This window comes from Glycine max, chromosome 6, assembly GCF_000004515.6.
Source record: "Glycine max cultivar Williams 82 chromosome 6, Glycine_max_v4.0, whole genome shotgun sequence".
NCBI lineage: Eukaryota > Viridiplantae > Streptophyta > Magnoliopsida > Fabales > Fabaceae > Glycine > Glycine max.
Window position 1 is genome coordinate 12,726,900 of NC_038242.2, and position 17,679 is coordinate 12,744,578.

General features: G+C 36.6%; 2 protein-coding genes across 3 annotated transcripts; both read left to right on the top strand.

The window, feature by feature from the left end:
• Positions 1–1,658: 1,658 nt before the first annotated feature.
• On the top strand, positions 1,659–5,665 carry LOC100814383 (F-box protein At5g39450). Of its 2 annotated transcripts, none has more exons than XM_003528010.5 (2): positions 1,659–4,054; positions 5,302–5,665. In XM_003528010.5, the coding sequence occupies exons 1-2, from the start codon at positions 2,178–2,180 to the stop codon at positions 5,315–5,317; spliced, it is 1,893 nt and encodes a 630-aa protein (XP_003528058.1). In that variant the 5' UTR covers positions 1,659–2,177; the 3' UTR covers positions 5,318–5,665. The 2 variants fall into 2 exon arrangements, with proteins under 2 accessions (XP_003528058.1, XP_006581779.1); XM_006581716.4 differs by having other exon boundaries at positions 1,667–4,074.
• Positions 5,666–8,303: 2,638 nt separating this feature from the next.
• LOC100819877 (farnesylcysteine lyase) lies at positions 8,304–17,216 on the top strand. The gene is made up of 5 exons (XM_003526826.5): positions 8,304–8,950; positions 14,903–15,076; positions 15,549–15,908; positions 16,055–16,230; positions 16,817–17,216. Exons 1-5 carry the CDS (start codon positions 8,378–8,380, stop codon positions 17,079–17,081), a joined length of 1,548 nt encoding a protein of 515 aa, XP_003526874.2. The 5' UTR covers positions 8,304–8,377; the 3' UTR covers positions 17,082–17,216.
• The last annotated feature ends 463 nt before the right edge of the window (positions 17,217–17,679 follow it).

Genomic DNA, 17,679 nt, shown 5'->3' on the forward strand with positions numbered 1-17,679 from the left:
TTTTTATTTTTTATTTTTTCCATAAATGTCCCCATCCCCTTTCTTTATTTGCTCATGATTTTCCAGCACATGAAATGGAAGCCACCATCCAAAAATGGCCATCCCCTGTTGAACCATTTGATTTGGAATTCACTTAATTACTATTAACGAAACAAATTAGAAGACAAACTTTAAAAATTGAGCAAGATAGGCAACGAAGAACGTGAATAAAAACATATCAAGTTCAATACAATACAAATTCTTCAAAACTTGAAAGATTTTTTATAAACAAAAGTCATTTGCTCAACGTAAATTTCTGCAAAGAAATTACTAGAACAAATGAAACGTCACAGTAGTTTCTAAGGGTATTAGATGCTTTTATATATCTCATACTCGATAGATAAACCAATAATAGACTACAACGAAATAGGTACAACAACAAGCCAATAAAAAAACTATTCGAGAACATTAAAATTTGAAAGACTACAAATCCAAGAACTCGTTGAAGAATTGAAAAAAAAAAAAAAAACCCATGAAAAGTGATTCATGCTCTCACAAATGGAACTGGTTTGAAGAAGGAATAGCGGCTTGCCCTTTCAATTTGGACAGCCACGAATTCTGGCAATGACTTGAATTGGGTGTTCAAGAGGGGGTTCCTTGTTTGCAGTAGAATTGGGATTCAGTGTATTTTACTCTATTACTAAATGTAAAAGTCTTACGGGCATGGTCCACCTACACACATTCCAAATGCAACAACCTTAAGACGAGTTATCAAGTGTGGGGCTTTCCTCTTCAAAATCAATAATGGACGTGGGCCATCCAACATGGATCTAATAAACTAACTAGATTCTGTTTATTTTTTAATTGTTGCAAATATTTTACAATCAATTAAGGAAAATATGGAAAAATTTATGAACCACTACAACTTTATTTTATTAGTAAAAGTATTCGGATGGATGATTGTAAAATTAATTTTGAGTCGACTTCATTTTATAGAATTAATTTTGATTTTGATTAAAATGAGATAAATTATTTTGATAAAAGTTGTTTTATTTAAATATGTTGATAAAAGTTACATTTAAACATGTATACCAATAGAAACATGGAGATACTAGTAAAATAATATTATAGTATTAAGCTATAAAAATGTTTTTGCCAATACTCATGCAAATTAAAAATTTCTTCCGCAAAGGTAAGAAACTATTACTTTCACTGTTTTGAATCTAAACTTAATTTTATATAATTTTCTCAAACATATTTTTGGATCACTAATACATGCAAAATGTTTACCAATTTTTTCGTTAACTAATATCCAATTGAAAATTTTACTAATTTCCTCTCCAAATTACAAATTTTCCCTTTACAAAATTTGAATCTAAAACTCTACTTAAAAGATACCACACTATTTTTCTCTCAAATCATTTTTACATAGCAGTGGAAACACAATAAGATATATCTTATTATCAAACTTTTAGTCTTGTCAAGTTTTCATTCATATATATATAATAGTATTATGATTATACTATTATTTTTTGACAGAAATGATTATAATATTAAAAATATCATTCCCCAAACTGCTACCAAGTTCCAAAACACATCGAAAATATCGGTGCATTTAGCTTTTTAGGAAAAAAATAGAAAAAAATAGAAAAGAAAAGAGAAAATATGTTACTTGACTCAGTGCTTGAACTTTCTTGGGTCTTGGCATCTACTTTAAGCTTTGCTACTCAACATTAGTTGGGAATTGGGTGTGTCACAGAGAGAAATAAAGAAACCGAGAAAAGACAGCGATGCAACCAACGCTCCCTCTCCTCCTTGTACGCTTTCACACACATCCCTACCTTCTTCATCCTCGTTCGACAATCTTTTGAACAAACCCTTCTTTCTTCTCATCATCGCCTTTTCTTTTCCACCGCCACTTTTTTTTTTTTTCAATTCGCTTCATTTCTGGCAAACTGTCTCTGTCACACACCCAATAATTGAACTCACCGAACCAAACCCCTCTCTCTCAATCACCGAACAGCAATTTCTTCACTCTACTCCTTTCAAGTTTAGGGCTTTTCCCACGTGCTGCCCCAAGAACACTGATTTCCAGGGTTTGTTCTTCCCCCACCCAACCCTTTTCGTTTTTCTCTATTTCTAATCATGGGTATGCGCTGAAGTGTGGAAATTTTTAATTTTTATTTTCTCGGATCGGCATGGAACCCGAACATCATGATTCTTCGAACATGCTTTTGTTTCTTCCCGATGATGTTTTCGCCATCGTTTCTCGGTTCATGTCGCCGAGAGATGTGTGCAATCTTTGCCTATGCTGCAAGAGCTTAAACGCTCTTGTGGCATCCGAGAAACTCTGGCTCACGCAATGTGACTTATTGAGCACAGTGCCTCACAAGGACCTTGTGGAATGGAGAAAGGGTGTGGCTTCTTACAAAGCGCTTTGTCGTTTTCTGATGAGTGTGAAACCTTTGATTGGAATATGGGTTCATCAAAATCCTGAGCTTGGGAACGTGGTGTATGTGATGCCGGGTTTTGTTTCTGTTGTTGGGTGCAGGATAATCCCTCAGGAGCTTGGTCCTTTGGGGATCGAAGAGGGTCCTATACTGTGGGCTTCTGTGTTTGAGGTTGTTAGTGACTTGGATGGTTCCATGATGTTTTTCCTTCATGGGAGGGAGAAGGGGGTGAATTATGTTTATCCGGGTTCGGTCAAGGTTGCGGACAGGTCCTGCAATGTGCTGTTGCTTGAGGTTGAACCCGGGGGTTGTAGGAATGTTAGTGCTTTGTTGCAGAGTAAGAGTTTTGTGCACCACTCGGGCGTGGAGGAGTCGTCGTCGTCGAGGAAGGTTTGTAGGTCAAATAGCGATGTTTCTAGTTCACAAAGGGTGGTTGGAAATGGTGAAGGGATGGTTAGTTTTGGGAAGTTAGCTTTCAGTGATAGGAGGAAGTTGCTTGAGGTTACTACTAGTCAGGTTCGGCAAAAGGTTCCAGATAAGATGATCGGACCGTTGTTTCCTGGGTTGAGGGATGATGAGGAGAATTTTCAGAAGGATTTGGTGCTTCTGTGGAAAAGGAGATCACTTCTTAGTCAAATGTATAAGGTTGGTAGTGGTCAGAATGATGAGTATAAGACGAGTTCTCAAGAGGCGGTTGATCCAACGCAGTTAGAATTGGATGATGTTAGGGCGAGTTTTGACCGTTCAAGGTCTATCTCTCATCCTCTGCCTGAGGAGGATGGTCACACTCAATGCATCAAGAGGAAGGGTTTTCGGGGATATGTCTGGAATGGCATTAAACAAATCCTTGGAAGATCGAATACGATGAATGCAAGTCCGTTAGTTGCCAAGAAGCATACTTCAAACGGCGAGATTAGGCAGGCGCGGCTTCAAGAATTTCTTAGATCAAGTGACACAGTAAGACTAATGTTAAAAGCTTCAACTGTGAAGCTATCTTCGTATCGAGCATGGCCAAATATGCATGACAGTCGGTTTGCGCTTTACAAGTTGCCATTGCGGGTTCCCAAAGATGACCAAGAATATGCTGGTTTATGGGGAGGAACTTTTGGTTGGCCTCCTGGAAAGCCTTCTGAAGACAAGCCTGGAAAGGCTTTATTCTTTCTTCTGCTCTCTTATGAGGAGTTCCAGGGACAACAGCTTCTCATTGCAACAAAAATTTTGGAAGGCACACACTATGTGTTACATCCTAACGGTTCAGCAATGTTTACAGCAAATATCAATGATCCTTCATCCGAACCCTTTCCCTGGGACACTGATGCAGACTCGGTTCCAGTGAATATCAAGCAAGCTTTCGTGGGAGAGGGTATTGCAAGTGGTTACGGGTTCAGATACCCTGGATCAAAGCCTGGTTCCCTCTTTGTTTTAGAAAATGGTATCCTTGCCTTCATTTGGAAGGAGTCAAGGGCTGTTTTGAACTTGCAAAGACTTAACTTGCAAGAACTTTTGAAGAAGGGTGAAAGGGTACCTTCTCTGCCTCCGGTTACCAATTTTTCATATCTGACAAAGTCCTACTCGAATGTGTTTGCTGGCTTCCCTAGCTCTTCCAATTTTTTGTCTTCACCAAGGTTTGCCTTAACCCTGACATGTTAGTTTCTCTTACTTCAAAGTTTCCCCTCAATCTGGCATATCTTCATTATATTATGGTTTGTTATAACTATTGTTGATATAGTGTTAGTTTTTGACTTTGTATTAAATTGCTTAGTAGATAATTAGATATGATATTTTTTTATGATCACTCTCGACTAGTTTAGCTTAATATCAGTGTATCTGAAACATAGACTGATGGGCAATGAAGCGTAGGCTGATGGACAGCCAACTCCAATTAGTTGGAATTTGGAATTTTTTGGTCTTGTCATTTGGAGGATTGACAAGGAGATTGATATACTTTCCTCTCTTACGACTTATGAGTGTCATTCTCTAAGCTGGTAAATTAAAAAATATTAATATACACTTGTCATCTTTTTTTTGTTGTTAATATATTTATCTTGAAAAGTGACTCATACTGCAATTTTATTATATTTTATGCTCTTGGCTTTTGGGCTTACAAGAAAATCAGAAGTTTATGAATGGTTATTACAAAATATTTAAGTTGAAATAGTGGTCACCAAACAACTGTTAGCTGCTTTAGTTAGTATCCAGTAAATAAATGGAAATTCTAATATATTTTCAGAAGCAAATGATTTTTTCAAGAACTTGTCTACCTTAATAGACTCCTTGCCTTAGTTCACTGTAGACATATAGAGATATCCTGCTTTGGTAGCATTTTAGAAGCACGATGATACTATTGAGAATTGCAGACGAATTTTCAATTTATTAGATTTTATTTTATTTTATTTGAAGGTGTTGTTGATGTCTTGATGCTTAATATATGAAATAATCTTCATAAACTAGGGGAAATTTACAGTTAGTAGAATAGAGAGATCAACAGATTACTAAAAATTACCGGAGTGGAGATCGAAAATGTACCTGTGGAGCAGCATTTTTGGAATCTGATTTCACATATGTCTCCATCAATATGATCAACCTGGCCAGCAAAGAAGGATGTCCACAAATCTGACATCAGGGCCAGCACCAATATACCATTTATATCAATGTTAATGAAATGCATTGTAACATAATCACATATCATATGCCTCGTGTTAGTTTGGATATTTGTTTTTGTTATCTCCACATATAATGCTTGAGGATTTGAGAAGTATGCAATCAAAATATGTGGAAAACTGATCTTAAATGCTAGTTACCAGGTTACATCATTATTGATCATCCCCGTTTTGGCACAAATCTAATCCAGGGTTTCATGTGTTCTGTACAGGAATGCACAATACTAGTATATTAGTGGGGCCTAGGATGTGGGCCCAGATTAGTATGGATTGACAAAGAGACTATATCCTATAAGCTTCCTAGCTGTCGGTGGTTTCGGGAATTGCATTGCTTGTGGCTGTCAGAGAGTACACTTCCCTGCTGTTATATTTACATGTTGTTGCTTCTTGTGAGACCAAAGATGTAGGTAACATTTGTCAAGTAATGTATTATGTATTGCTTTTGTTGTGAATTAGAATCTCATGTTTTATAGGGTATATCAGGCTGTTTGTTGTGATATATGCGGAAGAAAGTATAAATTGAGAATCCTCATAGGCTTTCTCTCTACATTTGATATATAATTTGACATAATTTCACCCTTGTGTGCTAGATGGGTTACATTTTCTGAACATAATAGCGCATACATGGTTTCACGGTGATCGGATATAAGTTTGAGGATATGCTAGGTAGGTTATATAATTATATTGATAAGATTCAAAACAAAAATTATATAAATTGTTTATAATATGAAAACTGATTGATTTCTTGGCTATTTGCAGATAAGCCATTTTTTGCAACTAATTTCTTTGTTACTGCACCATGAACTGAAATACATTATTGTGCTTATTTCCTTGTTTTTCTTTCGGCATTCGGTCCTGTTGCTTCACCCATTTTTTTTAGTTATTTGGAATTCATTTGGTAAATAGTTTCGTAAATGAGAATTTATTAAAAATAAATTTGACATAGAACTAGAAGTTTATTAAAATAAGATGAAAGAAATTTTTATAAATTTGAGATTTATTGAAATAATAATAATAAAAAGCATATATTATACGTCTAAATCAACTCTTTTTAAGCGTCACTTTCCGAGATGGGATTGAAGTCATGGTCATGCTAGGTAGCAAAGCAACTTTACTGGCTCCACCAATACAAAGATAAACTTATCAGCCCCCTCCCCAAAAGAAAGGAAAAGGAAAGAAAATAAAAAGATAGCGTTATCTTATCTTTTATACTTCCCCTCCTCCCAAAATAAGAAAAAAAAAATGGTGTATATGGATGAAAAATTAAAAACAATCGGTGAAAGGACAATGGAAAGAATATAGTATAAAACTCATTTTCTTTTCCTAATGCCGGTTTAGTAAGGATTTTGGGCTATCCAAACATCTCTTCGGTCTTAACTTTCCGTCACTGCAATTTTGGGGATTATGTTTTTTTTATTCAGCAGGCCAAAGCCCAAAAAAACTACAAAACAATCAGGGGTTATTCTTTCAACACCCAACATATTTTAAAATATTCCAATTTTATCCTTTTTTTACTTCTTTTTCATTTCTTCCTTTTCTCTCTTCTTCGTATAGCCTACGGATTGTAAATTCGTAAGACACTATTCATTTGGAACTTTGGCGCGTCGGTTGGTCTCCTCCACAAAGCTAGTGTTGGTATTGTTCATGGTGTGATTTTGTTGTACTCCTCCCTAGTTTCTCCTTCGACAGTTCTTTGTCATCATTTGCGAGTTTTCTCTCCTCTGCCGCCATGAGTAGCGTTGCATCATCACCAATAAGTTTTTTTGCCTTCGTTTACTCCATACGAATTGTTAATCCGCATGATTTAGCGCAATAAAAAATGAAGATGTATGAAATGAGGTACTAACGACAGGAACATGTGATGGAATGGAAGAATGCAGGTTGATTACGACGAAGGGGAGGGACAGACTCGTGACACAGAGGGGAAGGAGGCGTCAATGGTGTTTAGTGTCACAGCGCAACAGGGAAGGGAAGGGTGCGTCAATGGCGTAGGTGATTGGTGTGGGGAGAGATGGTGTATTTGATTTTTAATTGGAGGATATTTTGGTCTTTTTACTCTACTTGCTGGGTGTAGAAGAAGTTATGTTGGGTGCAGGAAGAAATTCCCAATCCATAATGTCCATTTTATAATGTAAATTTGGTATTCCAGAATGGATTTTTTGTAATATAATGGGAGGTACATGATTTAATAATGAGAATGTAGGAAACAAGTGCTAACAAATAACTTGGGTGAGAACCAACCCAAGGCATCTCTAACAAGCAACAAACTCAACAGAGTAGGCTCTTGCTCAAAAATTGTAAAATCACTTTCCAAACTACAAGCCATATTAGCAAGAAAATGAGCACAACCATTGGCCTCTTTATAAATTGATTTTGCTTGCAGAAGTTTCTGTTATAAACATATCATGCTTGTTTGAAAATAGTTATTTTATGTAGAGTTGAGGTCCTCTCTCCAAGTCTAAGAGTTGAGATATGCAAAAGCAACTTTTTCTTGCTTCAAGCATATGTGTGTCACATAATGATTGACAACAAACACATGCTAATGCATGCATAATCAATTTATAGTAGGGTGTTTGACCATGGTTGAAGGGTGTCTTGCCATAAGTATGGATGTCACATTAGGGTGAGGGAAGGGCTCAACCCTACGTAATGAGTGCTCACTAGAAACGTAGTTATTTGTATATGACTAAGGGGGTATTCGTCCACATTTATGCATTGTTTCACTCATCTTGAGGATATCAACTGTTCAAAATTTTAAATTATAATGAAGGGATATTTGAACAAGTTTTGAGGAGTATTCAATCATGATTATGGGATAGCACTTATAAGTTAAAAAGCATTCAATCATGTTTCAAAGTATTATTGTCAATGTAGTGATGGGTGTGCACTAGTATGAGTACAACTTCAACATTTTATCCGAGTGCTAATTGTTCCAACAAATATTCTACTCCATTGAACTAATGTTGAACACAAATGAATAAATTTTTCATTCATTTATTTTATTTTTATCCCTACTTTTATTATAAAAAATGAGTTAAATAATTTCAGACAAATTAGAAAATATATTTAGGATCAATTCTTTGTGTCATTTTTAATACTCTTTAATCGAAAATATATTCTAAAAATTAATTTATAAAAAATTATAATATTTTAACAAAAAATTAGAAAAAATATTTTTTTTAATAAAAAATACGGTATTCGAAGTTGGGAGATCGTGAATAGATTTTTTTGTATAAAAAATTATTCATTCAAAATAAAAACAGCAAGAGGTGTCAGCGATGCAAGGCAATGGCAAAGCCAAGAAGATCAAAGATGATGTCTTTGAAACTCCCTTTCCTGTTGACCTTGTTCCTCGCACTCTCCCAAGCTCAACCGCATTCCGATGATCCACCGCCGCCACCCTCCTCCAACGTCTGCGTCATCGGCGCTGGCATCGGTGGCTCCTCCGTCGCTCACTTCCTCCGCAAATACTCGCCGTCCTCCACTCCCTCCACCAAAATCCGAGTGTTCGAGCGCAACGGCCGCGTCGGGGGACGCATCGCCACCGTGACGGTGGCGGGCGAGACCTTCGAGGCCGGAGCGTCCATTCTCCATCCAAAGAACCTGCACACAGTGGATTACGTTAAGATCCTGAAGCTGAAGGTCAAAGAGCCGACCGCGTCGGAGGATTCCCTCTCTCTCGGCATTTGGGATGGGAACAAGTTCGTTTTCAAAACGGTGTCGCCGCTTAGTTCCACTGTTCCCCTCATCGATAAGCTTCTCAAACTTCCGTTTGTTAATACTCTCGTATCGTTCGTTAATTCCGCACTCATGTTCGTTCGCTACGGCTTCTCGCTCTTTAAGATGCAGAACTTCGTTGAGGTATCTCGTCAACTATTTAATGAATTACTATCCGTTGTTTACGGTTATGTAGAAATAAAAAAAAAATAAGGTTAGTAATTGACAAAGGAATAATTAATGTGATCTTTAAAAGGAACAGAGGGAGTAGTAATTATTTGAGTAACTTGCTGATAAAAAAAAAAAAAAATTATTTGAGTAACTTACTAATTAATTACTCACAGGACTTTTTTTTTTTATCGATAAGAATTGAAAAAAAAAAAGAATGATTACAAACTGATTCTGTTTCTCTATTTACAGAAAACAGATATGATTACAACTAAGACAGTTAACTAAACCAAAGTTAGTTAATGCGAAATAACAACTTCTAACAAAATAACAGAAATAACAAAACCATAGTTGTCCTAATTGAATCATAACCGTTCTAACAACTGCCCTAACTGAATCACAAAGTAAAACTTACTTAATACACTAATACCCCCTCAAACTCAATGGGATTGAGGATCAGACATGGACTCAACTACGTTGAGTTTGGACCTAAGAAAGAAATCGAGTTGGTGATAGAGGTTTAGTGAGGGCATCAGGCCATTGATCTATAACAAGAATATGATACACTTTGAGCTCTCTAGCTAAGACTTTCTCCCTGACAAAAAAGATGTCAATTTTCATGTGCTTAGTCTAGGAATGAAGAACTGGATTATGAGTGATAGCTACTGCACTTTGGTTGTCACAGTAAATCTCTGGGTCTGAACAGGAACAAATAACTCTGTTAAAAGAGTTTGAATCCATGTAACTTCAGTCGTGGCTTGAGCCAAGCTCTTGTATTCAGCTTCAGTGGAAGATCTAGCCACAATTTGTTGTTTCTTGGACCACCATGAGACCAAATAAGGACCAAAATAAATCACTGCACCAGAGGTAGACCTTCTATCATCTGGATCCGAGGCCCAATAAGTATCAGACAGGGCTTTAATAGTAAAAGGCTGAGAGGAAGGAGCAGCCTTGAAAAGCAGACCATGATGAATAGAGCCTTTAAGGTACCTTAGAATGCGTTTAACAGCTGTCCAGTGAGAGTCCATAGGATTAGCCATGAACCGACCTACCTTGTTCATAGCATAGCTTAACTCAGGTCTTGTAATGGTTGTGTATTGAAGAGCACCAACAACAGACCTATAGAGAGATGGATTACTGAATAAATCCGAGCCAGCTTTGGTTAACTTGCAATTAGTTGTCACAGGGGAAGAAAATGGCTGTGCTTCTACCATTTTGGTTTTATGAAGCAAATCTTTGATATATTTGCTTTGAGTCAGTAGAATAGTCCCATCAGCCACTGATTTGATTTCAATACCAAGAAAATAGTCAAGTTTTCCCAATTGTTTAAGAGAAAAATTGGAATGCAGCTTAGTGGTGAGTTGCTGAATTACAACATTGGAGGTACCAGTGATAATAATATCATTTACATAAACAAACGAGAATGTAGATAATGTGTCCTTTGTCTTTATAAACAAACAACGAAGGATCACACTTGCTGGCCACAAACCCAAGTTGTAAAAGAGTTCCTCTGAGCCTATCAAACCACTGTCTTGAGGCCTGTTTAAGGCCATACAAAGCTTTTTGTAGCTTGCAAACCAAGGTTTTATTTGAACTTTTGAAGCCTTGTGGCTGTTGCTTGTAGATAGTCTCTTCAAGATGGTCATTTAAAAAGGCACTGTTGACATCTAGCTGGAACAAATCCCATTTATTAGTGAGAGCAAGAGTAATAATCAGCTTGATTGTAATAGGTTTTATCACAGGTAAAAAGGTTTCATTAAAGACCAGCAACCTGATGAAATTTTTTATCCACTAACCTAGCCTTGAACCTGTTAACACTCCCATCAGCATTCTCCTTAATTCTGAAGACCCACTTACAACCCACAACTTGTTTGTCTTTGGGAAAAGGAACAAGATCCCATGTTTTATTGTGAAGAAGAGCCTTGTTTTTTTTTTGGACAGCAAAACTATATTTTATAGATAAAAGTACCAGAGGTACTAAAGATACAAGATAGTTATAGTTTTAGATAGACTAGTAACTATAAAAATCAGGCTATATATCAGTCTGATCAGTCCAGAATTCTCAACATCCAACTCCCTGCCCCACAGATTTTTGTTTCCTAATTACAAAAACCATCTAGTGAAGAAGAGCCTTGTACTCTTGTTTCATAGCAGCAAGCCATTGACGGTCAGCAAGAGCCTGTTTAACAGTCTTAGGTTCACAATGTGCCAAAAACAGTGAAGAATGCAGCCTAGATTGATGAATTCCAGACTTGGATCTGGTTTGCATAGGATGGACATTTTGTGAGGGAAGAACAAAATTAGAAGAAGGAGAACTGACAGTGTGAGGTTGAGAAGAAGAGGTACTGGACAATTCACTTGGATTTCTGTTTAAGTCAGAAACAGTGTTAGAGTGTTCATTAGTAATAGAATTTGGTTCAACATTTGAAAGAGGAGAAGATGATGTGACATTTTGAGAATTAGGGAATTCAGTATTAAGGGATCTAGAGGGATCAACACTTACAGAAGTAGAATTAGTTTCATCATGTTGAGAAGAATGAGTGAGTTCATTAGGGGAAGGTGAAACAAGAGGAATATGAGCAGTAGGTAAAAAATTACTCTTATCACTCTTAGAAGAAGTGATAGAGTTGGATAAAGGTGGAAAAAGATCATCGTAAGGATATTTAAGCTCATTGAAGATAACATCTTTGGAAACATATAATTTTCTATTAGGAGAGAGACACTTGTAGCCTTTGTGAGAAGTGAAATAACCAAGGAACAAACACTCATGTGACCTGAAATCAAGTTTGTGTTTATTATAGGATCTAAGAAAAGGATAGCAAGAACATCCAAAGTTTCTCAAAAAATTGTAATTAGGTGACTTGTTGAACAAAATAGTATAGGGAACTTGAAATTTAAGAGAAGCAGTGGGTAATCTGTTTATCAAATAAACTGCAGTTTGGAAGGCAAAATCCCAAAATTTTAAAGGGAGAGAAGCTTGTTTGAGAAGAGTGAGGCCTAATTCAACGATATGTGTTTTCTTTCCACAACACTATTTTGATGAGATGTGTGAGGGTAAATTAGCCTATGAATGATCCCATGGGTTTGAAGAAATGAGGTAAGAGGTCTAAATTCACCTCCCCAATTTGTTTGAACACTTTTAGTTTTGGTATCAAATTGGAGTTTAGTCATGGTTTTAAATTGCTGAAAAACAAAAAATGTTTCTGATTTATTTTTAAGAAAATAGATCCAAGTGAACTTAGAATAGGCATCAACAAAGCTGATATAATAAGAGAAACCATTTGAGGACGAAATATGAGATGGTCCCCACCAAGCACTGTATATAAGTTCAAGAGGAGCAGAATATAAAGTTTGAGATAGAGAAGATGGTAGTCTATGTGACTTTCCAACACAACAAGCAGCACAGAATTCGAACATAGTTTTATTAACTATGGGTATATTACAATGATTAAACACAAGCCTTAGTACATTAGCATTAAGATGACCCAATCTAAGGTGCCATATAGTTTGAGAGCCAGTACTACGTGTTGTTTTAACGTCAGAAACTACATTTACAATGGAATCTCAAATTTGGGTATTAGAACCACTAGAAACAGAAGTAATAATGGAATCAACGCTGGAATTTGAAAGTAAGCAGGTGGCTGAGGCAGAGTCTTTGAGTGCAAGATATGGAAATATGTAGAGGCCATCAGGACCCAGTGAACCTTGAAGTAGCACTTCATTGGTTCCCTGTGATTTCACAACACAATGATTAGGATAAAATTCAAAGAAAACATTGTTATCCTTAGAAAATTTGCTGACAGTGATTAAGTTTTGAGTGATGGCAGGTACATGCAACAATTGTTTTAAGGACAGAGAGACTCTAGGATTAATAGGGGAAATAAACTTTGTGTAACCAGAAGACTTAATAGAAAGACCTTGGCCATTACCAATGTATATTTCGTCTGAATGAGGTACGTGGAATGATGCACCCGAATCAGGTATCCAAGTAGTAGAGTTAAGATCTTGATTTTCAGAATTAACCAGCATTGCACTAGGTTGGGAGTCTTTGTGAGAATTAGTTTCCTGATTTTGTTCTGAATTGAAGGTGTTTGATGAATTGCTTTGAAACATTGGTTCCATCAGCGTGAGAGACGCGTTTGGCTGAAAATCTGAATCATAGCAAAAATGACACACTGTTGTTGTGTGACCAAATTTGAAGCAAACTTGGCACTGAAAATTTGCATAACGACCACGGCCTCTGCCGCTACCACGACGACCTCCACCACGGCCAAAGCCATTGCCTCCGTGACCGTAGCCACCGTCGCGGTCAGAATCATTGCCTCCACGACTGTAGCCACCGCCACGATTGAAGTCACCATGATTTTCAGAATATTGGATTGATTTTGTGAATTGAAATTATTCGAGGATGAACTGTAAGAATTCGAAGATGAATTGTAACCTTGAGCAACATTAATCGATGGTGAATCAATAAGCGCTTCTGAAACTTTTTCATGCGTGCCTCATGTGCAAGCAGCAGTACCTCTACTTCTCCAATCGAAAGTGGTTCAAACTTACTTTCAATCATTGATATCACTGGACTGTACTCCTTTGGTAGGCCTTCAAGAAACGCGTCAAGGTGTTCACGCAGAAGAGCAGGATCTCCACACGATCCAAGCTCATCGACTATGCATTTGATGCACAGAAGATACTCACACATTGTTTTCTGCCTAAGCATTGTAGTTCTGAGTTCTATTCGAAGTATCCTAGCTTTCACACGTGTTTGCTTTTGAAAATACTCATGGATTTGCTCCCAAAACTGATATGAATGAACACATCCGATAATTCAAGATAGGATTGAAACTGAAAGAGTTGATTGGAGCCACGAAAAGAGAATCTGATCTTGTTGTTCCAAATCTGTGTATACTGGATTTTCATTTCCAGGTTCGCAATCTGCCTCTGTGAGAAAGCGCATCGGGATCTGAGGACTTGCCACAAAACACTGAAGTTTATGAGCCTTGATGACAGGTTCTACCTGTTGCCTCTATAGCAAGAAGTTAGAATCATCTAACTTCTGAGAAATTGGATGAAAAGAAGGAGTAGTGGAAGTGAAATTCTGATTTGTTGCCATGGATAGACCTCAAGCTCTGGATACCATCATAGAGTTTGAGAGAGAGAGAAAAAGAAGAAGTGGAAGATATTATTATTGATTCAGAATGAAAAGGTTAATCACAAGCTGATTACACATATATGATTACACATAACCTGACTAAGGCAGTTAATTAACCAAAGTTAGTTACTGCTCTAACAGAAATAGTAGCTTCTAACAAAATAACAGAAATAACAAAATCACAGCAGTCCTAACTGAATCATAGCTGTTCTAACAGCTGCCCTAACTGAATCACAAAGTAAAACTTACTTAATACACTAATACTGAGTTAGATCCACGAGAGTACTTTATTTAAGCATAAACGCGAAGTTTATTGAAATAAATTAAAAAAAAACTTATGCCTGAAGTAAAAGAAAACAATATATGCATTAAAGTCTGAAGAGTTTTTACCTTAAAAGTCTACCAATATCATAATTTTCTGATTGATTGACAATTTACAGTACAGTGCATGAAAATTAAACTTTTTCTCTAAACATCCTCTTAATAAACAAACGAGTGTAATTTCTATGCAGTAATGTCAACCAATCAGAAATTATGGATGATAATATGATTTTTAAGTAGTCATTGTAAATGTTAACAAAATTTACATAGCACAGTTTGTGATTAGATGGCTGTAAAATTTTTTGACGCTGTCATGTTTAGACTATTTTCTCTTGACAACCAATTACCTATAATTAACCAATAATTTAAAAGGTTTAGTGTCAAGTAAAAGTGATGTGTGTGTGTGATAGAGGGTAGTGTTATTTGTATAACTGTGTATTGATTTTTATTTAATTTAGATTGCTGTGGATAAATTCGTAAAGTACTATGAAGATCCTGGTTCAAGACCTATTTTTGAGACTGTGGATGAGATGCTGCAGTGGGCTGGTCTGTATAATCTTACTACCAGGACTTTGCGGGATGAATTGGTGGATGCTGGGTTGTCTACCTCGTTGATCAATGAACTTGTTACTGTAAGAATTCTTTCTACTCTTTCGAATGTAGATCACAAATTCACTATTAATGTTTTGGCGATTCTGTTGAGTGCATTGATGGCAATATTTTGCTTATCATTACTGCCAGCTATGTAGTGGTGCTTTGGTATGAACTATGAAGGGATTGTTATTGTTTCACCATTACAGAACTACAAAACTGTTTTGTGTGTTTATCATGATGTACATATGTGACAGCACTTCTTTTTTTTTTTTTTTGGGGGGGGGGGGGGGGGGGGGGAGAACAATTTGGATAGCCATGATCAATACTTCAAAAGTGGAAGCTGGCAAGTTTTTCATGATTTGTGTATGTTGCTAATTTAACATTGATGGTTTTAAGTGCAAGTAATTGTTACTATAGAATAAAAAAACTCACACCTATTGAACTGATCATTGTCTGAGATTTAAAATAACTCATCAGAAGAAGAAACTTATGTTCTGGTTATTTATGCAGGTCATCACACGCATTAATTATGGCCAGAGTGTCTCCATGAGTGGGTTGGGTGGTGTGGTTTCTCTAGCAGGATCAGGTGGAGGATTATGGTCCATCGAAGGAGGCAACTGGCAAATGGCTGCTGGACTGATTAATCAGTCAGATGTGGCATTACACCTGCATGAAGAAATAAAATCTGTTGCTGACCTTGGAGATTACTACGAACTCAACTCAACAAAAGGAAACAGTTACAGATGTGAAGTTGCTGTGGTTGCTACACCACTGGATGAGTTAGATATTCAATTTATTCCTCCAATTTCAATTCCTGAGAGAAAATTACAGCACACATTTACAACTTTTGTCAGGGGCCTTCTAAACCCTGTGAGTATTTTGAGACCTGACTCCTGAGTCAGAAACTTACTGACATCATGTAATACATATTTTATCTTTCAGTCTTGTATACTTCTCCTTTTATGTTGGTTGGTGCTACTTCTAAGTTCTAATGGAGATGCTTTGTTGTGGACTAGGCATATTTTGGTCTGAAGGCTGTGACAAAAATTCCAGATCTTGTGGGCACAATAGAGGACCCTGAGCTTCCATTTTCATGCATTGCAGTTCTCAAGAAGCACAATGAAAAAGAATCTACTTATAAATTATTTTCTCGTCAACCAATGGCAGACACATTACTGGATAGCATCTTCAGGTAATAATATCAGCTGTTAGAGTGTTAATTAATTTTCTGTGTTCCTTGACACTAAAGTTATACTGCTGATTGTATACCAAAATATTCTTTACAAACATACCCCAGTTAGAAAAGAAGTCTAGTGCATAATTATAATAATGTGGGTTCTGATTAATCATTGGCTTCTCTAAAGTGAGCAACCAATTTTAGAGGATAAGGTAATTAATCTCATTTATTGATATAAAAGAAAAATCAATTGTTGATATTACATATCATAACAAATCATAGATGTGTTGAAATATCAGTCATTGGTTTTTTCATTAAGGACTGAAATTACCTTATCCTTACTTTAAAAAAGCCAAATTCAATCATTTAGCCGTAACGTGCACATTAGGCTTGGAACCCAATGTTGACATTTACTTGTTGAGCTTTGTATTAACTATTGATCTTTAGGCTTGGAACCCAATGTTGACATTTACTTGTTGAGCTTTGTATTAACTATTGATCTTTCTATTAAGTGTTGTTCTGTCTCCCTCCCTCCCACTAAAACAAGGAAAAGAAAACTGGAACCAGTTTGTAATTTTTTGTTGATTGCTATCACTGGCAGTGTGAGGAAGGAGACCATTCGGATAAACTGGGCTGCATATCCTCATTACCACGCCCCAGAAGTATTTGCACCATTTATATTGGACGGGCGACATCTATACTACGTTAATGCATTTGAAAATGCAGCTAGCACCATGGAGACAAGTGCTGTGGCAGCTGAGAATATTGCCCGACTCATACTGTCAAGATATTTTGGCCAAGTAATTGTGCATTCATCTAATTTGTCTGCAAGTTCTCAAGGAGAGGGTACTCATTTAGATTTGTGAGACAGTGATCGTAAGATATTGTTAGTTTGGATGATGGTAGATTTTATATAAATTGCATCTGAATTCTGAAAATTTGGAAAATCATACAATGTATAAACACTGGGTCAATAAATGATTACTCTCTCCACCCATAAAGCCGATACATTGCCTGTTTATAAAAAAGAATGTTGCGAGAGGTAAAACTGATAATGTTTATACTTTGAAGGGATTAGCCTCTCACTGTTGACTAGAGATACCCTTGATGCATACGACATATAGACAAAAAAGCCCTCTCCCTTGTATTTTATTATTCTATATTCTATTAATGGACAGTGTGTGTGAAATGTGAATGTTAAGATTGCAATTTCTAAGGAGGATTCCCTCAGGTTTGTGTCAGTTTTGTAGGTGTTTTTGTTGATGTAAAATTTAGGGAGAGGGGATGTAAGACAAAGTTTCTGAACTCAGGATCGTTTTATGAGATACTTGCATTTTTGTCCAAAGAGACGAATGGGGGTTTCAACTTGTCACCTGTCAAATGCGATATTGTATCGTGTTTCACTCGATTAATCCCTTGGGATTATCTAAGATGCGTTTAATATGTAGTTTTCTTTTTTTCATT

Coding starts and splice junctions, on each gene's coding strand:
- LOC100814383 (XM_006581716.4), top strand. CDS start 2,178: ATGGAACCCGAACATCATGATTCTTCGAACATGCTTTTGTTTCTTCCC.
- LOC100819877 (XM_003526826.5), top strand. CDS start 8,378: ATGGCAAAGCCAAGAAGATCAAAGATGATGTCTTTGAAACTCCCTTTC. Junction 8,951..14,902: donor AGATGCAGAACTTCGTTGAG/GTATCTCGTCAA, acceptor TATTTAATTTAG/ATTGCTGTGGATAAATTCGT. Junction 16,231..16,816: donor TTACTGGATAGCATCTTCAG/GTAATAATATCA, acceptor TATCACTGGCAG/TGTGAGGAAGGAGACCATTC.